At 33.5% G+C, this 24,414-nt stretch overlaps 2 protein-coding genes across 3 annotated transcripts in view; one reads left to right on the top strand and one right to left on the bottom strand.

Moving 5' to 3' along the window:
* The first annotated feature begins 2,747 nt into the window (after positions 1 to 2,747).
* LOC134260298 (uncharacterized) lies at positions 2,748 to 7,689 on the top strand. Its single transcript, XM_062742866.1, has 14 exons — positions 2,748 to 2,998; positions 3,509 to 3,583; positions 3,854 to 3,901; positions 4,125 to 4,199; positions 4,434 to 4,481; positions 4,684 to 4,758; positions 5,080 to 5,165; positions 5,312 to 5,354; positions 5,635 to 5,709; positions 6,181 to 6,470; positions 6,645 to 6,744; positions 6,899 to 6,979; positions 7,348 to 7,452; positions 7,552 to 7,689. The coding sequence occupies exons 1-14, from the start codon at positions 2,957 to 2,959 to the stop codon at positions 7,603 to 7,605; spliced, it is 1,197 nt and encodes a 398-aa protein (XP_062598850.1). The 5' UTR covers positions 2,748 to 2,956; the 3' UTR covers positions 7,606 to 7,689.
* A 2,824-nt stretch (positions 7,690 to 10,513) lies between these two features.
* LOC134260301 (netrin receptor UNC5C-like) overlaps positions 10,514 to 24,414 on the bottom strand; it is a 77,501-nt gene continuing 63,600 nt past the window's right edge. For both annotated transcript variants that reach the window (XM_062742869.1, XM_062742870.1), the window contains 9 exons: positions 22,956 to 23,330; positions 22,463 to 22,564; positions 20,669 to 20,838; positions 18,656 to 18,892; positions 18,240 to 18,386; positions 13,830 to 14,003; positions 13,111 to 13,232; positions 12,901 to 13,002; positions 10,514 to 12,791 (listed from right to left, as the gene is read on the bottom strand). In XM_062742869.1, coding sequence (XP_062598853.1) covers positions 12,620 to 12,791; positions 12,901 to 13,002; positions 13,111 to 13,232; positions 13,830 to 14,003; positions 18,240 to 18,386; positions 18,656 to 18,892; positions 20,669 to 20,838; positions 22,463 to 22,564; positions 22,956 to 23,330 — 1,601 coding nt within the window. In that variant the 3' untranslated portion in view covers positions 10,514 to 12,619. The remainder of the gene's footprint in view (positions 12,792 to 12,900; positions 13,003 to 13,110; positions 13,233 to 13,829; positions 14,004 to 18,239; positions 18,387 to 18,655; positions 18,893 to 20,668; positions 20,839 to 22,462; positions 22,565 to 22,955; positions 23,331 to 24,414) is intronic.

Here is a 24,414-nt window from a genome sequence, read left to right as displayed (position 1 = left end):
AAACACAGCGCAAAAATCTATTCCAATAAGGGTTGGGTGAGGAGGGTATTTTTCTAAATATCTAAATTTGCAAAAAATTATCCTTTAAAATTGCACCAACCTCATTCATATAGTCTGTGAATGAAAAAGGATTAACGGAAGTTGACTCAGGGGGAATAACTCTAATTGATTATAGGGATTATAGGCGGATCTATGGATTTTGTAATATGGGAAATTAACACTTTCTTCGATAAAAGCCTCCAATTCGAATAGAATTGGATGTGATAATACCTTTAAAAATTTGTTACAATACAAATCTATACGAAAAAAAGTCTAACATTTTTAGCTCACCTGAGCCAAAGGCTCAAGTGAGCTTTTCTGATCAAAATTTGTCCGTTGTCTGTCGTCATTGTCGTCGTCATAGTTGTTGCATTGTTGTAAACTTTTCACATTTTCATCTTCTTCACAAGAACCACTGGACCAATTTCAACCAAACTTGCTACAAAGTATCCTTGGGTAAAGGGGATTCAAGTTTATTCAAATGAAGGGCCAAGCTCTCTTCCAAGGGGAGATAATTATGAATTGATGAAAAATTAATGGCATCTTTTAAAAATCTTCTTCTCCAGAACCATTGGGCCAGGAAAGATGAAACTCACCTGGAAGCATCCTCAGGTAGTGAAGATTCAAATTTGTTCAAATCATGACCCCCTGGGGTAGGGGGGGCCACAATGACTGATCAAAGGGTTACATAGGAATATAAAGGAAAAATCTTTCAAAATCCTTTTCTCCAGAACCACTGGGCAAGGAAAGATAAAACTCATGTGGAATCATCCTCAGGTTGTGTAGTTTCAGGTTTGTTCAAATCATGACCCCCGGGGGTAGGGTGGGGCCACAATGGGGTATCAAAGTTCAACATAGGAATACATAGGAAAAATCTTTTAAAATCTTCTTCTCTAGAACCACTGGGCCAGGAAACATGAAACTCATGTGGAATCATCCTCAGGTAGCGAAGATTCAAGTTTGTTCAAATTATGTCCCTGGGGGGTAGGATGGGGCCTGAAAGGGGTATCATAGTTAAACATAGGAGACATAGGGAAAATCTTTAAAAATCTTCTTCTCCAGAACCACTGGGGCAGGAAAGATGAAACTCATGTGGAATCATCCTCAGGTAGTGTAAATTCAAGTTCATTCAAATCATGACCCCCGGGGGTAGGGTGGGGCCACAATGGGGTATCAAAATTCAACATATGATTACATAGGAAAAATCTTTAAAAATCTTCTTCTCAAGATTCACTGGGCCACGAAAGATGAAACTCATGCAGAAGCATCTTCTGAAAGGGAAGATTCAATTTTGTTCAAATCATGACCCCTTGTGCAAGGCTACAATGGGTGATCAACGTTTTACATTTGCTTTTACCTAGCCATTGCTCAGGAGAGCGATGTGGCCCCTGGGCCTCTTGTTTTTAAATGATGCCGCCTTGCCCCCCCCCCCCCCCGCTTTTTGCATGCGATTTATGGGCTCATAGATAATTAGATACTATTACATATTATATGAAAGAACTTATTTTCTTATTTATATAAAATCAAATTTTATAAAAGACGAAATTATAGGGGAAAGGCTTTACAGATGACAGGTTTAAAAAAAAACTTGGATAAAGCTGAGGCTGTGCACATCGAAATATTTTCTGCATTTAGGTACGTGCAAGTATAAACTTTCTTGTAAAAGAGATTAGGCCATTCCAAGTTTTTTTTTCTATGTTTAGCGTCCGCGTGCGCCTTGGTTTTTGACACCCCATGTCAGAAAAAACAAACAGAATCAGGAGTCCGAAAATTAATTATTCAGGTCAAAATTTGTGATTTCCAGCAATATCTCTAAATATTTGTATAATATTTCATTATTGGAATAGTTTCAGTATTTAATACCTTGATTTTGCTGAAGAAAATAACTTTCTTTATGCAAAATAGATAAATGAAATCATATCTTTTAAAATACGTCATTCTTATAACTATAAAATATGTGTTTTATTTTTTTTGACTTGCGAATGTGTTTTTTGCGAATAGGTAGCTAGGTTTTTGAAAGATGGGTGGACGCTAAACGGAGAAAAAACTTGGAATGGCCGAACTTGACGTTGTAATACATTCACTAGAGAAAAAGCACGTATTTTGATATCAAAATTAATGAAATATTTAATATATATAAGAAAAGCACATTATTTCAATAATACATGTATTATTTCTATTTAAACTTTCTTGTAAAAGAGCAAGTTTAATGTTTATATCCACATGCACGTTTTTATTTTATAGGGCTACGGATTTTTCTTCTGTAAAAGCAATTGCTCTCGTTTTCTTGCCACCATTTATTGCGAAATCGCAAATGAAGTCACAAACGATATGGAATACTCTTTTTCTGTAAGGAAAATGAAAATTCTAGATTCATTTTTGAACGCTTTACACAAGAAAAATGCCCGATCCCTGTTTAAAAATGTAACGCGTTACACGCTTAAAATACCTCTTTTTGCGCTGTAAATTTCTATTTTTCCATAGAATTTAGTTAAACTTTATTTTCTGACAGGAAGCAGGTAATTCTATTCATATCTTATCCATTTATACCAAACTCATCCATATTGCGAGTATTTTTAATCACTGAGTGATCAATGGGTTTAATATACCAGGTACTTCTATTGTAAAAATGACATCAAAATTTTGCCGCGTAACATCTTATGAATTAGTCATGAATAAGTCAAGTCTAAATGGAACGAACGGCAACTCTGCAGAAGGATGATGTGTTTGACGTCACAAAGTTTACAACGTCACAGTCAATGTGACGAAACAATTGTCACTACAACAAAACTTGGATACATTATGTCGGCGATAGGTGTTTATATTATTTACAATATTTTACTGAGTTTACTGATTCTACACTGAAACCAAGTCAGTTCACTTTCAAAATATATAAATTATTCCTTTGTAGACAACAATGGATCTTTTAGATTTTGGAGAGGAGACTGTTAAAGATGCGGTAGGTAAAATTTATTCATTTAATATTTCTTTGAATTGTTTTGACGTATTGCTGCGATGCTTGGTTGCATCTACTTAATTAGTCTTTCTGTAAATAGACATTGCACCTAAAAAACGGAAGTACAATTCAACATAAAACACACTCCTCTCTTAAGCAGTGTTAAAGTGATTAACATTAACATTCTCCTGAGTTTAACACGGTACTTGATTCTGTTACAGATTTTTAATCCATAGTTTGAATTTAATAACATGTGTTGTTATCATTTTAATGTTTTAAAATATTATAGAATGAAGTACCTGTGGAGTTAAAGTAGTATCGAGATGCTGCATCAGTTAGAATGGCATAGTGTCACATTACTTATCGATTATGCATTGGGGAATTTCTTTTAACACTCGTAAAATTCTCTGCCCTCATTTGTCAATGAAAATAATTGTCTGGAAAAAAAAAACATGTAATTTCCATTTCTGAGTTAACTCCAAAGTCTGCAAGATTGTTTTTTTTTCTCTCCAGGATACCAAACTAGCAATTCTTAAGTTCGAATATAGTTGGGTGGATGAGGTTGAGAGAGAAGAAAGAACAGCCAAGGTAAGGAATATGAACAGTGTGATATACAAGTGCAATCAAATGAATTACATAAAAAGATGTGTATGACGTCATAATAACACACACAGTTTCGAACGTAATAGTTAATGTGACGAAATAATTGTCACTACAACAACACTTGATTAAATATGTCGGAGGTATGTTGTTTTCATAACTACAACATCCTAGTGTTATTCTTTTCATAGAATAATTGTTAGTTCAATTGCCAAACACAGCTTAAAATCGATTTCACATTTTATAATTTCTTTGTAGAAAACAATGGATCTTTTAGATTTTGGAATGGAAGCAGCAAATGACGTGGTAGGTAGAAGTTAAATACGATTTTCGTTGTTAAAGATGCATTGCTTCAAGAATAAAATTGTGTTCTCTCTTTTAAGTACAAGTAATTACATGTAATTAGAATTTTAAAAAATTAAATGCGTTTTTTTTTATCAAAGTATCTAAGAAAAAAATTTAATACCAAACATGTACTTTGAAATTCTGAGTATCATCCTAACTTTGCAGTAATATGGGTTTTTTTTAGGATACCAAACTGGCAATTCTTAAATTTGATTACAACTGGTCTGATGAAGTGGAGAGAGAAGAGGGAATTATGACGGTAATGATTGAAGACGGCTTAGATTATTGTAGTTTGTGATGCATATTGAATCAAATTAAATTTAATGTATTATAGGGAATAAGCTCACGTATACATGTTTTGGCAATATGTAATACTGTTATTATTTACCATTCTAAATGGTATTATTAATTTTTAAAAGCATCTTAATACATTCATACTGTAAGTTCAATTGTCAAACACAGTTTGAAATCGATTTCATAATTTCTTTTCTAGAAAACAAATGAACTTTTGGATTTTGGAATGGAAGCTGTTAAAGATGTGGTAGGTAGAAGTTAATTATTATTTGTAGAGGCATTGCTTTAACAATAAAGTTGTGTTCCCTCTTCTAATTACATGACATTCGAATTAGTCTTTAATCAGTATATACCCGGTATACCGGTATCTAAGAAAGAGATTTACTACCAAGCATGCACTTTGAAATTCTGAGTATCATCCTAACTTTGCAGTTAAATGTGTTTTTTAGGATACCAAACTGGCAATTCTTAAATTTGATTATAACTGGTCTGAGGAAGTGGAGAGAGAAGAGGGAATTATGAAGGTAATGAAAGAATACAGCTTAGATTTTGTAGTTTGCATGGCATTAAATTAATGAAATTATTAAATGCAAAATTTTTCATAATTGGTATATTTTGATTATAAATTGATGATTTAATTTTCTAGAAAATCATTTTTTTAAAGTTACAATTTGTAATTTAATTTATATACTGCATTTTGTTATTTTTGAAAACAGAGAATCACCATTTAATAATACATTGTAATCATAACAAATTATAGAAACAACAATTTAGAAGGCAAAACCATAATAGGTTTATTTACAGTAAGTAATCAGGGGGCTCATTATCTTGTAACTGTCTTTTAGGAAGAAAAGGTGCTGGTCTTGAACCAAACAGATGCCAAGAAAAATAACCAACAGGTGTTGAATGAGAAGAACGAACCCATACAAAGGTAATTTTTTGATTCAGCAATCTATATAAGCTTTTGAGTATATTGTCATTTCAAATTAGTTAAAGTTATTCCTGTGCATTTTATAGTATATATAAATACTGCTTTATATATATGGATCACTGAACCACTCTCTATTTCTTTCATAGAGAGACAATTTTGGATTTCGGTGAAGAGCCAGTTAGAGATTTGGTAAGTATTCTTTTAGATACTGTGTGAGAAAAATGCTATAGACTAGCAAGTTTAAAGTTTGCAATTCTTAATTTCTACATTTCGAAATATATGACAAACAATATAATCTAAATGAATTATACTTAGAAATTATTCATAGAAGGTTTTTATATCCAACTGTTAAAAACCGTCGTTTGTAAAGCAGGATTAATTCCTATTTCTTAATGGATTTTTTTTTTTTGGAATCCAAACTTCCCATTTTATTTTGATTCCATACACATTATGATATTTATGATTTTAGGATACAAAGCTAGAAATATTGAAGTTTGCCTACAGCTGGGCAACAGAGGTGGAGGAAAGTGAAGGAAAAACTAAGGTGTGTGTTCTCATGATCATTTAAATAGTCAACATCTGCTTAATTTTTTATTTTATTTCCAGTGAAAATTAATAGCAATTTATTAAAAATGGTTTAATGTTAAGCAGTTTTATTGTTGATAAATAATTGAAAATCACAAAAATGTATTAAGTTTATAAACAAACAACGAAAAAACTTACATGTTTGATCAAAATGCCAAATATTAAGAGATGTTTTTGCACATTAAACCTGTTGTCAAAGATAACCAAAGCTTTTATTTCCTCGTTTAAATCATTGAAAAATCCTTATTTAAAAAAAAGATGAATGGTTCAATTACAGTTCAAACAAACGTATGGAACGCAAACGCATTTTTATTATATTCATATGCATTTAAAGCATTAAAACAATGTTTCAACTTTCAGTACAATTGCATGGTGTGAATTTGAGCAGGATAATCTAAATGCCTATATGTACATTACTTGCATTTTACAGCAAGCCCAGCCGCATGTAAAGTCAGAAGTCAGTACACAGAAAGAGATTGAGAAAGATGCTGCAATGGACGAGTCAAAAGAGAAGATGCCAGATATTCCATCTAGAGCGACCTTGGAGGCTAAGACAATGACAGAACAACTCCAGGAACACATCTCTAAGGACGAGGCTCAGAGGGAGACAGAGCAACTTCAGAAACCCCTCTCCAAGGACATGGCACATGAAATTACAAACCAGATACAGAATCTTCTTCCCAAGGAGGAGGCACAGGAGAAGATGAATGATAAATTAAGGTTTTACATTTTTTCTTTTCGAATTTTGGAAAACATTTTAGAAACGATAAAAAAGACCAAGAGGTTGTAATTTTCAGTGTAATGGATTTTAGTTTCTTTTGATTTTTTTTAACGATACAATCATAATATTATTTTGTGTGTTCTTAAGTTAATTAGTTAATTTCATTCATATAGCAAACTCCCAGAGCTTCCCAATGACAAGAGATTAGAGATCAGGATGAGTTCGAAGGAGGAAGAAGTGTTCAGAAATGGAAAAGAGCAAAAAGACTTAAAGGTAAAACATCTTTATTATACATTCATGTACATTTTGAAATAATGAATAAGTGGTAATGGATTTTGGATTTTTTGTTCATAAAAACAAAAATTTTCAATTGCATTCAGTTTTGATATTTGAACTTATACCTGGTATGAAACCCTGTCTTTTACAGCCATTGACTGACAATCATACTGATAATGATGACCACTTTATACCAAGAAGACTTTTTCTTTTCGGGATTGTTAACTTTAAGGTAATGATCTGTTATTATTAACTGCTGCACAAGAGTATCAGACCTCCCTAACTTTTTCACAGTTTAGTTGGAAACACACTTCAATTAACCCTATTTAAATTTATTTAATAAATTTGAAAAGCGGGTTCAATAAATGATCGATTCAAAATTGAATTCTACAAAAAATTGTAATTGAAAGAAAAGGTTGCTTGTGTTGACATTCATCGTAATTTAATTTGAACTCAAGATTTATTTGTTTTCCAAAACGAAATTTCTGCTTTCATAATAAAAACTTTCCATTATATTCAGAAGTTGTTAAATGTACATGTTAATTTTTTTTTCAATCATGATTTCCTTACTGATTGACATTTTCTTTTTTGTTGATCTAGTTAGAAGAAACTACAGAGAAAAACGTCCACACAGAACCAGCAAACAATCCCTATTCTTCTGAGGATATCACGCAAATGTCTAAACAAGGAGAAAAAATGGTGCATGTAAGTTAATATACTATAGTATATTATCTGTCATTTAAAAATAAAATACTTATGCAAGATAATATGTTTGCACTATTTTTGTTTTCTTTTGTATTTCAGAAATCGAAGAGGAGTATTTGCAAAAGGATAAAAAGATTTCTTGGTCTAAGATGAGATCACACCAATCTATTGTTAAACCCGAGGACTTTCATTAATTGTAGATGAATATAATTATTTTAAAAGATTCACTTCATTTAATTGTAATTATAATTATTAATTTCAATGAATATTAAACAATAGTCAATTTTTGATTTTTTTTTGTTTTTTCATTTTTATTATTTGATGAAGAGAAATTCCATATTTAAGGGATTGTTGGGCTTGATGAATACATATTGTGCAACTTTAATATACCTCATCCGGAAGTTGAGTTATAGTTTCACAAAATAAATGAAGAATCCGGATTCAGATTTCAATTCTGTTACCATGAAATAATATGCAGATAATGAACAGTTTTTAAGTTCAAAAGTCCATTAAACACTATAAATTTGGAGCAGAGTAAACACAGACCTCTAAAACATTAGAGGTGGGATCAGATACCATGGAGGGGTGAGCATCCCCTGCCGACTGGTCACACCGAACATGTGCTCCTTGTCAAGATCTGGAAATGATGGAAAAATCTGTCAACAATTCAGTGTGTAAATATTGCTCAACAATTAGTTGAGCATTTAATTTAATGATAGATTGTATTTGGTGACAAGGTCATTGTATCGACCATAGAACTTACTAAAATGATACTTTAAACAAGACTGCTGATATTCTTGTTTTATCAACTTGTTTTGAGCAATTTCTACCTTTTCATTAATGTAAGGCATAGATTTGTTGATTAGTGCAAAAAAATAAACTACACAAATTATCCCACATTCCCCACTATCATTGATGCCCTGGCATACTCTACAATCTCTGATTACCTGTTTTAGTATTCACTCTAAGAATTATTTTGTCTACCCAATGAGCAGAGGGCTCACAGAGGGTTTTATTGCTTAAGGTGGGATGGTTACTCCTTCAAAGCACCTGATTCCACCTTTGGAATTGTCTTGTTCACATTGAGGACATCAATAAACTATACATTGTAATTTGTATATAATAATTATGTATGTGAGTGAGTGTCTTGATTAATTTGTGCTTAAAGTGTACGAATATGGAACTGTCTCCTCTAGTTTCATATAAAATATCCTGTAGTCTTTTTCAATAAGGGAATTTAAATATAATGAAAGAATAAAGTGCCGCGCCACAGCATGATACGCCAGTCAAAAAAATACAATTTTCTTGAACAGTTTAGCATGCAAGAAAATCACATCAACCTTGAATTTAAGATTTCCATGATACCATTCCTTCAAATATTTATCCATTCACTGTGATGTAGGCATTAATTATTAAATATTACACATTTTATTGTTGTAAGACCTTGTCAAATACCCATGAAAAGAAGCAAACAAGTCTTAACACAGATTGAAAGGGGATACTTTCTGTTACATTTCACCTGATCCAATGACATAATGTTTTCAACTGACCAGCACTTCTTTTGTCTAATCCCCAAAGAGATTCAGTGGACTTTTTGTTGAGCTTGACTAGTGTTCTTAATCTAAATATTTCATTGTTATAACAAATCTGTAATTAAGAATCGCAGACTTTTCATGAGATGAATGGGTCTGGAATCTACCATAATTTTTTTTCTTAACATAAACACACAAAGTTTCGGGAAATCATGTAAGTCAAGGTTACCCTTTATTTAAAAATTATTTTGTGAATAATTATGAAAACAAGGTTAAATATTTGTCATAACAGAGTGAATGGTTAATAATGCTACTTTAAAACATGATAATCACAAAAATTTTTAATCCAACAGAGTATACCATTTGCCATTTGTGACAAAGTCATCAGTTAGATCCTCACACTCAAAACTCATTAATTTCTCTCTAATTTGATATTTTTGTATAAAATTCCACAGTGCTTGATAATGTACTGGGAGTGTAGCATGATACATTTATATTTGTTATAATTGTTGTCAAATATACTTAAAAAAATAAGTATTTTCTTGATTTAACATGTTTTTAATAAGGAGAGTGCAATATTCTTACACACTTGGGACTTAAATGAATAGTAAAAAGACATTTTTTTTTTTTTAATTTCACTTAAATTAAAGTTGTGTTGAAATAGGTATACACCTTCTAAAGATGCATAAACTGTCTTTGATTGTAAGTCCTATAGTTTTCTAGTTATGGGCCGGAAAGGATTTTTCCATATTTGGCTATAACTTTTTAATAAAAGGTCAGGGGACCTATTTTTGTGCGCGACACACCTTTGTCCCAAGATGCATCAAATGACAAAGTTTGATAATCCTAGGCCTAATAGTATTAAAGTTATGAGCCATAACTTTTGAACTATGCTAAAGATAGACGGACTTCATATTTGGTATGCATACGTCCACTATAATTAAACGGCTTTCAAATAAAGAGCAAGGTCAATGACTTTGTGACCTTGACTGTGCTGAAATTTCCTTAAAAAAATAAAGGAATCAGAATTTCCTGGTAATATGCACACCTACACATTGTGTCCTAAATATCTGCAAAGTTTGATGAAATTCTGTGCATATTTGGATTCCATACAAACTGTTCATCTATAATCAAGATATGGCTTATCTATTAAAGTGAAAAGTGCAAAATTCCAAGGTAAAGGAATGAATTTCCTTGTAATATGCACATCTACACATTGTGTCCTAAATATCTGCAAATTTGATTAAAATTTTGTTGTGCCACCAGGACTGACGGACAGGTCAATAACATTTTACATTCAGCAACTTGTTTTGCGTGAGGTATAATAAGATTTGTCTTTCTGGTCTGTCATTTTTAATTTTTTTAAATACATATATCTAGAACCCATATTCTGAAACAGGCACTCAAAAGAATATCTTCTAAATCTGTTGGGGGATCACATATTTCTCTGGAATATATTTCAAGATACAAAAAATAAAATACCCAAACCAATTTCATTTCTGGTTGTAAACAGAATATAGAAGACTCTCCAACTTTATAGTCATTTATTTTTCACATGATAATAATTATTTACAATTCGATCAATTTAATGCATACTGTGTATTAACATAATGTAGAACCAAGTTTTGGTCAATTATTTGGCAATAATAACTGTTCCGCACAATACTCACAATAAACTCCACGTACAGTACATGCTGTATAGTCACAGAAAAATGTTAAAAAGAAAACTGCAGAGAAACCTTGCTTTAATTATTAAAAGTATTATAAAATGACAAGTTTTTCTAATTGTGATTTTTTTAAAAAAGATTTTAGTAACAAATTATCACACTGGAAATCTAAGAAAATAATCTTTAGCTAGATTTTTGTTTTAAAAAATGCTAGCAGATCTCGTAAATTTATTATGTGTTTATACATCACTTTTTCTCCTTATGATTTTAAAAAGTGGTTAAATTTTGTACAAACATTGCAGTTGAAATTCACTAGGCTAAGTGTAATGGCAAAAGTATAAAAATTCATGTACACTGTATGCCAGATTTTGAGCAAAATTTATAAATCAAGTATTTTTTTCACATTTTTTTAAAAAATCTATTTCCGATTGACCAGTGTGATGTATAGCAAAGGATTTTCACCAAATATATTTAATGAGATAATTTAATTAATAATTTGGAACAGCAAATTATTTTGTGTGGAATTCTTATCAAATGTACATTAGCACCTTTAAAATATTTGTGACTTTTAATTTCTCCCCCTTTTGAGAAATACATGAAATATACAAAGGTTCAACTACCAAAACAAACTTTCAATTGAACACTATCATTGCACTTATTTATAACCATTTTAGCACCTTCCACTCACAGTAAGATAATGAAACCCACTGGCAAATTTTCTCACATGATTTAGAATGCCTTTAATTTTACAAAATCTCCGTCACATACTAAAAGAAGGAATGGGCACACACTCAAGTCCACACAGTTTTAGCACAAATCGAGCACACAAAAATGGACTAGCACACATATCAAGCACACTATAATGGACTAGCACACAATTCAACACCCTCACAAATGCACAAAACTTCTTTGAACAAGGGTGATGCTATTTGAACATGTTTCAAATCTTATGTGGAATAAATAAATCTTGAAATATTATAAAATGAAAGACAAACAATGTTTTATAACTTCACATAATGAAAAGTACATTTTCCCCCACTTTTAAGTGAAGAATGCTATTTTCTAAAGAATGACATATCATATCCTCATGTGTTTATACATATCAGATGTTACATGACTAGAAAAAGTTCACCATGTGATGCACAAAACAAAACATCTCAGTCTATATGCTTGTTGTGTTTATCAATTTACAATAACTCACTTTTTTCTCCTATAAACTGTATTAAATAATTTCAACCTTAACAATACAGATGTATAAGTGAGCTCCATCATTATTCTTCAGCAGATGACACATTTAGGATTTTCTTCTACATTTTTTTTTTTGGCAATACGACTCACTCATGCACATGTGTGACATATATTTCATAATCACAGTCAGCATGTGTGTGTTTTAAAGCGTCCATGATCACCATGGCAGAAAAAAACAAAATATCACATTTTTATAAAAGGAACACAAGGAGTTCTTTCCCTTTGGTCCTACTATCAGTCTATTTCTGTGGTAGCACTTTTTGTTTTAAAATTATACAGGCAGTTTTTGCACACTGTTTATATTCAAAGTATTGCATTGGAACAGTGGCTTTGTTCTTTGTCCATTTGTATGTCAGAAAGCACCAGGAAAAATTCACAAATCCACTTCTGCAGTATTTATACCCTTCCATCTTTTATCATCACATATGTTTAAAATGTGTTCAGTATTTTTATACACAGTCATTCGTTATCACTACTCATAGGTCCGAGTTTTTTTTCTCACGTAGTGCACTCCCTATTCCCAAGCATCTGTGAAGCTGGCAAGCTGCTAGCGCTCTACACGAAGGAAGGCAAGTCTAGCTTTTAGGGGGAAGATCCATATATCCATTTTCCAGTTACCCATGAATCTGTTGTGAACAGATTTTTTTTTAAATTGGGAACTCTCTGGGCATGAACTGCTGAAATAACAAGGACAGACCTGCTGCCCTAGAGACTACAGGATCATAACCACGCCCCCACATCTTTCTCTAGAACAGCTGCGGCGTCCATTCGCCCCATCACTCGGAAAATGTTCATAAGGTCTGTCACTGCCGATTCCTCTCTGTGCCGTGCCTCCCACAGATTTAATATGTGTTCTGTTGGGGACTTCTTGGTGGCAAAATACTGTACATATCTGCAATATAAAGGTATAAATATATTCTCTGCAATATAAAGGTATAAATATATTCTTTGCCTGCCATTTACGTAAGAGTTATCTCTCTTTGCCCATTTTTTTTTCTTACCTATCCACTGTAAGTGCTTGTGCTAACATCCTCCAGTCATTTCCTCGTGCATTGGGTTGATCTAACAGCATGCATAGCTGATGTCGTATATGGGAAGGCAGCCTAAAAGCAGAGAAAAAAAATCATATCATATTTCATAATCTTATTGATAATAACTAAAATGACACAATTTTATGTGTAGGAGACTTGACCAATTATGGTTCTGCATACCTGAAGTTGCTGGGGTGGGGCTCTAGGGTTAACATGGAGCTGAACCCTGAGCTGGAATTAGTGGTCACTGTCGACGTCCGCCCTTTTAATGTCGATGATGGAGTGGAACAAGATGGAAGCTTCTGCAATGAATCATACAGAAAATCAGAAAAGAAATGTTTATTGCAGTGTAGTTCTGACATACTTCAATACCCTAGATTCCATGGTGTACAATTACTAAAACTGATTAAAATGTCATGAAATTTCTTTGCAACTCATTTCACTGAAGTAAGACAAAGGGTTAGATTCCTGATTTGTTCAGAAATGTGATCATCAGATTTACAAGGTAACTACTTGCTGGGAGCAGTACAACCAAGGCCATAAGATTTCTACAATAATCTTTCTTTCAGACAATTTTCTCAGTTTAATGGGGCATTAAGAAACATTTTATTTTTTTGTTATTAAAATGCGTTAAGATTGTACTGAATTGTTTTTTCAAGGTTATTGTTTTTCATGTATGTCTCTGATTTACGAGCAAAATGATATGGTCCTTGACCGACTTAAACAGAAACAAGGACACCGCAAAGTGGATCGAGTATCCCCTCGCAAAGACAGTATTCGACATCGATCCCAATGCAAAATATGTCACTTCAGTTTTGAACAATATAAACTAACTAACACTCACACACACATAATATCCAACTCTGTTGCGAGGAGATCACAAGAGTATTGGGCCCTACCTCTTTATTGAAGTTATTATGGATGTTGAGGACTTGTCGATTATTGAGGATAGCCTTCTGGTAGACCTGGATTTTACAGCTGACGTCGGGACTGGTTCCCTCCACCAGCTCCAGGGAAAACGAGCAGTGAAGATGGTTCTGGTTCCCACTCCAAATGTGCTGGAATGGAATCTCCTGTAAAAAAAAAAGGTAAAGAAAGTCAGACTTTTAAACATAGAGCAGTCATGGTATATATTAGATCAAAGATGCTTTGTGACAAGTTTGGATGAAATTGGCCCAGTGGTTCTAGAAAGCTGAAAATGTGAAAAAGTCCCCCTCCCCAAATATGACAATTTTGACAATGACAATGGACACATTTTGATCTGGAAAGCTCATGAGCTATAAATTTAACACTTTCAAGGCCATGTAGTAGCGACAAAAAAAACTTCATAGTGATAAAGGTTCAACACTTGGCTAGTTGTCTCAAATTTGAATGTTAATTTTAGGTTTCAAATTTCATTATGACCAATTCAAGTCTTATCTAAAAATCTCATGGTAATCATACATTGGAAAACATATCATCAAGTAAATTGGGGGAAAAGAAATTATTGGATTGAGAGAGAGGTATTGGTAAGAGGTTATCTGTTTAGATTTGACTACTGATATAACTTGCTGTAGGGAGATGGTATACTGTTACATCTGCTAAAAAGAGGACAGTCACCTGACAGATAAATAGATTCTCCTCTCATAAAAAACAGATTTGATCCCATTTTCCCAATAGATTAAGGGTGATCTAGTAGGACATTTAGATTTGAAAAGGCTTATTTTTCCAAACAATTATCCTAATTTTGTACAATTTGAAGTTCTTTATATCCAATATAAAATGACAAACTTTTTTCTTGTAGCAGGACACGTGAAACCTTGATACACATTTGTGCCATGCTCGTAATTTGGAATACATCATTAAAATTTAAAGTTTCAAAAAAGTGAAATGAAATTGAAGTCCATATTGAGTTTAATTGATCCAATAATTTGATAATTTTCATTTTTTTCTTTCAAAAGTTATCGAGACTGCTTCATGCTATTATATCAATAGCCTAAATTTCCTTTGCATGACAGCTCTCTGTGTTTTGCCTTTGACTTTTGATTGTGTCTAATTACACCAATGGTCCGAGTGACAACTGCATTATAAATATGTCAAGAAACATGAAATTAGGCATGGACATTCAAATTACATTCAGACTGCATATATGACATATTTATTTCTATTCATAAAAATTTGCTATCATTAATCATAGGGGCCTTCATTTTTTTGCACCAACTGCTTCCAAACAAAGAAATGAAAAACTTTTTCCTTGAAGTTGAAAATTGGATTGAACAAAGCACAAAGGGCATAAATCATAATCAATTGTGCGTTTATAAGGTCATTCGTACTGCTGCATCTGTCTCAGTGTCTCTAAACATGGATCTTGGAATAAGAAATGCAGTCTGCATGCTCAGACATGCCTGTAACAATAGGCAGCTGAAATGTGTCGCGTCATTTATCAATACAGATTTCCCCCTATTGTTTTTATTAATTCATTTAAATTTTCACGCAATATTACATGTACAAAAAAGAAAAATTTGGAATAATTTTATTTTCAATTGCATCATTAATTTTCTCCCACCTGCAATAAGATATATGGCATCTTAAATACGGAATGGATTTTAAAAAGAAATAATTTTTTTTGATTATGATTGTAATTAGAGTCCTACGTTATTTTTAAATACATTTTCAGACTTGAAACATTCCTGACTGCAGACATTTTGGCACTTGTATGTTTTTCTAGCAGATATTAACACAAAGGTAATTTGACGTTTTGCGAATGTTTGTCCTATCCGTTTGGAGGTTAAGCAGAATTAGCGGGACTATCGCTGTGTCACCTTCGCAGGACATTGTCTCCGGGTGACCAAGATAAATGATGGAGTGATTGCCCTTTAATGAGGCAGACGTAACCTTCACAAGTCTTAAACCGTCATTCATCAGACAATATTCTTTGTTATCAAAACCACAAATTCAAAATAAGTTATTTCATTTCTGGAAATTGAGTTCATATAAACTAAGGAATTCAAGATGGATATATTTATATTTCCCAATATATATTTTTGTCGAAAGATGAATAGGACCTCAGAAAATTAAATTAATTTGTTCTTTTTCTAATGATTGAAAAGGTGGGTGCTAATGGGTGTACATAAGACAATATTACTAATAGAAATGAACTTTTCCTTTCAGATCACACCCCTAGTGCAAATGTTTGATCCCCCTCCAGTTTACCCCCCCCCCCAAAAAAAGGATTAAAAAACTGATTTCATTACATTCATAACTTATTAAAAACCCTTATTTTTCTAAATCTATAATTATAGCTTTTGTTCAGGGGGCTTTAAGAAGGCCAATTATTATATCCTGTCTTCTTATTCAATATTCATGACCGACTGAAAGAGACACCAAGATAAAATCTTGAATTGTTTTCTCTGATTGCTGTGCATAGTAATGGCCAATTTCTATTGTTCATGTGATACTGCAACTTCCCCCCTTTTGAGACGATTGCTCTGCTAATTATAAGTTTACTAATCCATAATTTTGCTACATTTTCTATTGTCTGTCTCTGAAGAAGCAATGAACGGGGCAATTGACAATCACATCTAATGTGATAATATAAATCAATATCGCTTCATTTGGACTTGAGAATAATTACAGATATTGGGGAGAATGAAACGACCCTTAGTTTATTTCAATGTAAATATCATAAAAGCTATGAAACATAATCTAATCATATGCTAATGTTTTTTGGGAGCCTGCTGAAATGACATGGAAATGACAGGAAAACTATGTGACCCGGTCGTTTCTGATTATAGGTGTCAAAACTTGGATTCAAAGCCATCCCAGCTCCCTATCACCGTATTTCGTAACATATTTCCGAAAGCTCTGATCACTTCTGACACGTTTGTAATTGCACCGAAATCAATAAGAATAGAATATCTGTCATAATTTCCTCTCTCATTTCTGGGAAGTGTGAGACTTTCAAGCATATCGAACTCAGTGACAATAATTATCAATTATGAAGAAGTCCTCGGCCCCAATCACATTTGTACTCCATCTCTTAATTGAAGACAGAGACTATCACCCTTCACTTGCAAATATTTGCAAGAGTGGGCAGTCCCATTACAAACGAACCTCAGGACTAATGGGGCAATCTGTTCTTTTACATTTCCCCCAGCTTATTTAGTGGACATGTGCAATAAGCGATAAATGTGGGAGGGGGGTGGGGCAAGCCATCACTTGGCCTTAATTCAAGCAGACAAAAATGTCCATAAAAGCAGGATTCCTTTTAAGTGTGCTGTCATGTGCTACAAAGGGGGGAATCAGCAGATTAATGTCCCAAGGGATAAACTGTTTACACCCAAACATAGAGCACTTCATAAATATCAAATTGATTTAAAAAGGTGTCCATTTGTGTTGGTTTATAATGCTTTTCATGTGGTTTTGTTGACTCTGAGATGCGGTTGGGGGGGGAGGGGGTTGCATTGTTTTGTTAATAGTAAGAATTTGTAAAAAGTTTCAGAGAACTAATTCCTTTGTTTAAATGAGTGGGTTCATTTGATTTTTATCACTAAATAAATTCATCCTAGACTGACAACTTTAATATTAAAAACTGTAAATTAATTTTTGATGTGTTATATTTCAATGTTATTTTCAATCTTAATTTGATACTTTTGTTAAAATCTTACTGTTGATATCCTATATTGACACTGGCATAACATTTCTCGACCCTTTTTGACCAATTTTTCAGAGGCCAATCACAATATTTGTTCAGACAGTTAAAAATTAGAGCGCATTTTACGTAACTAAATAACCTTACGTCTAATCTTCGAAATGTATACTCTTTGGTAATTTTATATTCTGTGTTTCGTCTGGCTTAAATTTCCCTTTTTTAATTGAATAACCTACATTTCTTTATCAAAATGTCTGTCGAATACAAAGGGATTCTCTTAACTGTCCTAGATTTGGTAATAAAAAGGTGAAAAGAAAAAGTCATGGGTGATAGTTTTTACATAATTACAATAATAGTTACCTGTCCCTCTGGTGCAATTATATTTACCTTAATAGTTACCTGTTCCCCTTGTGTAATAAATTTTACATTATTACATTAATAGTTATCTGCTGTAATAATGACATTAATAGGTACCTGGTACAGTAATTATTTTTACATTAATAGTTACCTGTTTCAATGATTTTTATAACTATTACATTTTCAGTTACCTGTTCTTCTGGTGTAATGATTTCTACATTTATATTACATTGATAGTTACCAGTTCCCCTGGTACAATGACTTTTACATTAACATGTTCCTTTGGTGTAATGATTTTTACAGTTATTACATTACTAGTTACCTGGTAGTTGGCAGCCAGCTTACTCCTCCAGCCTGGTGTCAACTCCTCTATTGTAAGACACAAGTTGTGTCCACCATCTTGGAATGGAATCTGCTTTGGCTTCTCTAGTAACCTGCCTCCAAACTTTCTCTCCTCCTGCATTACTCCCTACAATTACAAATTGTTACATTAAGTTACAGTTACAATTTACATGGCAATGTAATCATTTAGATATTTTGTTTTTAGTTATCATGCTATGGTTTCTTGTGTAAATCTTTTCACTCCAAATAACAAAATTGTATTTATATCCTTTTTTTTTTTTAAATAAAATGTGTGATTTTAGTTAATAATTTTTAAGTATGCATTTTAATTTTGCATGAAAAGTTGATGAAAAAAGATGAATTAATGAAAATAATCCAAGACATTGTTTAGTCTACCTCTAACGCATCATGGGTATCCTCCACAACATAGACTCGTATACTGAAGTCTACAGAGGGGGGAGTGTTGGAGGCAAAGGCCGCGAGGCGCAGAATCTTGACCGGCCTTCCACCAGGCACCGCCTCTCCTATCAGCGTGTACCACTGCATGTGTTCTGTCATGATGTGGCACTGGTTGGGGTCAAGTTGGGCATACACTTGAGTGTTTATCGTCTCTTGTCCCAGGGTCACCATTTTCTGAGAAAAAGAAATAGCCAATTGGAATTTATGACAGATCGGAATGATATCAGAATAATTATTAATAATTAGAAATGACCACAAATGACAAATGTAAATGGATAGGACAGAGTGTCTGGACAGGTTGGGCTATTAACCAATCCTCCGTGCCTGCTATAAATCATACAGTATTTTCTGCAGAAACTTCCCACAAGATCTGCCAGGGGAGGTATAGGGTCACTCCGACATGTCCGTTTTTATTGCTGAATTATGGGATAAATGATACCATGTTAACCACAAACAGACCAATCTGACAATATTCCCATTCCCAGACTACATCTCATCTTTCTTCTATCTAAAACATAATGTCATAATGGCGATTCCTTGAGTGGACATTTACTGCACCTACCAGGAAAGAGAGGAAACCCTATATCTACATTAACTCAATGAAATCAGCGTGACCTCATCTCCTGATCAAATTTTTGCCTATTTTCTCTCATTGTCTGACCCAGAAAATCAATTTATCTACCAGTTTCAACTTCTCCTTCAGGAAAGTGTGAAAAGAACTTTTTTCCCCTCCAGAAAATATCTTATCAACACACACAATGTGAAAAGATCTTTCTCTGATCTGTAGCTAGCTCCTATATAGTGACAGAATGATGGACAATTGTGCCTAGAATTCCAGAAACTAGCAAAAATAAAACAGAAAGAAAAAAAGAAACTTGGGAATTTCATGCTAAATCTATGTCAAATTACACTTTGATTTTGATGAATATTTTTGCTGAAAAAACCCAATTCGCAGTCTTCGATCCAGAGCAGACCTGCCAATAATAACATTATATAAATATTTATCAAAGGGTTGCAGGGAATGTAAGATTGATGCAAATGACAACAGGAAGTTGTGCTTTAGTGCCATCTGTTGTCTATCAACACTGTATCTGTTTCATCCCAAATAAAAAAAAAGCTTTTCTCACATGTTCTGTATTGCGCTTTTTGTTACGATTCAATAACCCACTTTGATACAAAGCCAATTACAAAAGCAAGATTTTTTTTATGAAACTGGGTATCTGTTGGCTACAACCAAAAACAAAAGAAAAAGAATTTTTCATTTAATTCTCTACTACAGACTTTGATGCATAAAAATAAGTTGAAATTCAAACTTTATCCTGAATTCTATAAACTTCATAACTGGCTGATAAAAATTTAAAAAGTAACAGGTCTTTAAGATTCAAGTAGGAATTGTCGTATACTGCGAACTTTGAAATACAATATTTGCAAGACAGACAGACTTGAATTTATTGTCTGGATGAAAATTTATGTCTGCAGTAATCTGTGATTTTTAGTAGTCTGTTTTCTTATATAGCTTTGACTTATTGGCACTCTGCAAAAATTATCATAGAAATATGACTGCCTTTGCCAATCAAATTTCATGCTTAATGAAATACACATCAACTTGACCACAAGGTCAAGATCCCCACAAATTAAATGAGTTATGGTAACATATTTGTGGTCTGTAGGTCAACACAAGTCATATATCCAAATTACTAAGGTGTCTCGCTAGTCACTTTTATACCTATATTATCAGCAAGTAACTTTTATATCTTGAACATGCCTGCATGTAGAAGCATTAAAAGTTGATTTAAGGCTAAGAACTTAATTTCTTTCCATGCTATCATTACTGGTACTCAATCACTGGGAACTCATGATAAAGTGTTTAAATACTGAAAATGCATTGGGGGTGGGGATGGTGGTGGAGGTGGGGGTATTCTCAATTTCTGGTCTCCCCCTATGACCTACCTGCCAGCAAGGCGCCTCTTCTGGTTGTGTATCACTGTTATATAGAGAAAGCATCCAGCCACCCTGCCTCATACTGGCACAATGATGGAAGGATAAAATAATGGGCTTCATCAGGATCCCGGGCAAATTGGGCCCACACACTATAACTGGGCTGACAATGGTCTGTCCATCTGAAATTAAAAGAATTCATATATCGTGTAATTAAAGTGATGTATGTTTTAACTATTTAGAACATCTGTACTATAGACTGCTGACCCAGAACCATTATAGTGTCAAAAATGTCTGCAGAGAGATTATCAGTACTAATCTACTTCACATATCTCTATGTGTTCATCTCCAACTGTATATCATTTTCAACTTTGGATGAGGTCTGTGTTAGACCTGCCTTCTTTACAAAGCTTATCACAAAGTGATGCAATGAGATAATTCGCGATTGCATGAAAGAACGCTATATATAATCAACATTATCCAGACCGCTGCTCCAGAATGCCTTCTTCTGAGTGCCAAGAGGAAATGGGATTTTTTTTTTATCATTTTGAAAAGCCATAAAATATGACAAACCCATGGGACATCTCAGCATTTTTTGTTCTTTTTTAAGTTTAAAGCTGCAAAAAATGCAAAGATTACAACATTTATGACTGCTTTTATTATTTTTCTGTAAAGCAATAGTGTAACTTGGCAATATTTGCTTAAGCGCTGTAGGAAACCCCCCTCTCTGTAAACAGACAAACAATATGTAGCAGTGTCACCTACCCCGGTACATGTTTTAGAATAGACTTAAATTTAGTAACTAGATTGAATTGAGATTCTGATAAGAGCACAATGCTTTCTTTCATATTTCAGGCAAAGGTCTGCAAAACTAAAAAATCTAACCATTGCTTTCCCAGGCAAGACAAAATTTATATCATGAAATTTGAACCAAAAATTTTGTCACATTAGATTTGGGATTATTTTTACAGATTATCATATTTTTTTCTCAAAAATATCAGATTATGAAGTCTAAAAAAATTTTCTTAAATTACTTTGTTCTTGAGCCACTGATCTTTTGAACTCTTGTTCTAATCAGTGGAAATCTTTTCCATTCATTCTAACTCTATACCCATAAATCCTGATAATGATATTACAGAAATTAAATGCTAAGATCTCAGAATACCTTCAAATGAGTCCTGCGCTTTCAGACAAGTAGAGCAAGAAACATAGATCTTTTGTCATACACCTACACCATCTAACAGAACTGACAAGTGCTAAAATGTCATTGTCATTTTATTTTTTTTCAAAATCAATGAAAAGATTTCCCATTGTGTCCATTTTGGACATCTTATGGAAAATGTCTCCTTATTTATTGAGTGCACTGCGCCTCTTGTTCAACAAAACAGAGAGGGTTCTTAACAAGCACCTGCAAAGTGCAAGCCGAGCTTTGAGACTTTGTCATTGAAAATGTTCTCAAAAAATCCTTGAAATGAGATATTTGATTAAAGGAGTTCCAACATATGTTTCATTTCCAATCTTTGAAATATAAAAATCTATATATAACGCAGCAATTGTAATGAATTTTGCGGTAAATAAATTGTGCATTGTTTACATAAAAAGCACAGGTGCACATCTGATAAAGCAGCGGCAAAGGATCTTGAAATTTATGAGAATTCTGATGAAGGTTTATATATTGGTACTTAACAGTGAAATAGGCACTTCTGGAAATCAACAGTGTTTTCAACATCTTGCTAGATTTACAGATAACGGCCCAACTTTACAATGTGAGAAACTTCAGAAGCTTTGATTCGTTTTGCTACCCACCTGAGATTTTGGGTCTGTTGGTGTCATCCCTCCACACTCCCAAATAGAGCTCTGCTTCATGGCCTTTCTTTATAGCACCTTCAGGGATGGTCATACATACACCTAAAAAAGGTATCAATCATGATTTCATTAAGAAATTCTATATTTATATAAATACATGTAGTCAAAACTTTTCATCAACTTTATCCTTAGTTAATCATATATTCAATATATGTCACCTCAAACAAATTCAGGTGACATAGTATTATTATTCAATCTAACTTTGTCTACAGAGTTCCAAAAGAGAGCTTGTAATGAAACTTCACTCTTATGATAAACACATTGTGAATTTGTGCAAACGACATTCAAAATGACCACTGTTGTCACAGAGGAAGGGCAGTTCAGAGTGACACGCTATTGCTTGCCATTGCAAAATTACTAGTTCTTCATTCTTTAAAGCATCTATCTGCAAACTTCAATGCAGTGAAAATGGGACATTGGCACTAAAACTTACATGACTCGGGTAGAACCAGTTTGCCCCCAGTGTGATTGAATGACCCCCAGGTCACGGCCTCTGAGTCGGCATTGGCTGGCAACTGGTGGAGAGACATGGACTGTCTCTCCATAACATTAGGTGGAGTTGGTGGCCCCATACTCATTCCTAGAGGAGTGTTGGGTGGTGGCAGCTCGGGGGAGGATCTGTTGGGCATGGATCCATTAGAGAGTCTGTGATCAGAATATATGGGTAGTCCCACATCTGGCTTGTCATAGATGTTTTCCACTGGGGGGTAGTTGTTGTTGGGTGTGTCCACAGAGGGACTTGGGGAGGCACTATGGTGTGGGAAAACCACCACCTGCTGGGTCAGGTCTGGCTGTACTGACATCATATCTAAAAATAGCAACAGAAGAATATGAGGAACAATTTGTGACAAAGCAATGTTTTTGGCATCTATTTTCTTCAATGTTCTTGGGAAGATGTAGAAAAACAAAGATGAGAAGTAATTACTGGCAAAACAAATAAAGAACAGAATCCACTTCATGAAGTGCAGATGCAACAAGGATTTAGAACTTAATGTAATTTTTTTCCCCATTTTTTTAGGAAGGGTATTTTATGAGATCTTATTTTCCTAGGATTGGTTTATGTACTTTGTGTAAGCAAAACATCCTGATTTTAGTTATGTCAATACTGCAGATATTAAATGAATATAGACAGGTGGTGTCATTAAAGATGAGATCTCTATAGTAACAAATAATGTCACACTTGCGCAGGGCCATATTGTTGTTATGGAAACCATGATTACAAAATAAAGGTACCCAGAGGTAATTTGGATTATGATTGAAGAATGACAACTCTGAATCAATATAATCGCACACAGATATAAGTTAATTATCACCTAACCGCTTTCATGTTCACTTTTTAATCACAAATGGACAAGACAGATACCCATTTCAACACCTTTTCTAAACAGGCGTTACAACCAAAAAAATATCTTCATAAACATTTATCTGGAATCACCTTGCACAGAATCTTATACTGCAATTCACACCTCATTTCACGACCCAGTGAAATTTTTAAGACACTGTTCAGAGGTTACGAGCAGTGATATAACAAATAATTCTTTGTATAATCTTTCAATTCTCTCTGGCAAAAAATTGTTTTTATTCAGTTACAGACTTGCTGCTCATACGATTTTTATTGCTTCACCCAGACATAAGATGTAAATGATCCCCGTACCTGACGTATATTTCGTGTGTATACCTGAGCATTGTGATAGATCGAAACACCTGTATAAGGCGGATTGTTTTCCACCTGGCTTGCTTCTTTTTGTTCATGGTGTATTATCATATCTAGTTAAAGGGTTTATAATTTCCCTCCTCACATTTTGATAGATGAGAGCGACTTGTCATCGTTTTATAATCACTGAATTTTAAATTCGATGGAAAAGATAAACAAGTAGCAATTCGGAGATATA

Source organism: Saccostrea cucullata, unplaced genomic scaffold (genome assembly GCF_032062105.1).
Source record: "Saccostrea cucullata isolate Sc308-1 unplaced genomic scaffold, CSIRO_AGI_Scuc_v1 ctg713, whole genome shotgun sequence".
Lineage (NCBI taxonomy): Eukaryota > Metazoa > Mollusca > Bivalvia > Ostreida > Ostreidae > Saccostrea > Saccostrea cuccullata.
This window is presented reverse-complemented; position numbering and strand designations above follow the sequence as displayed.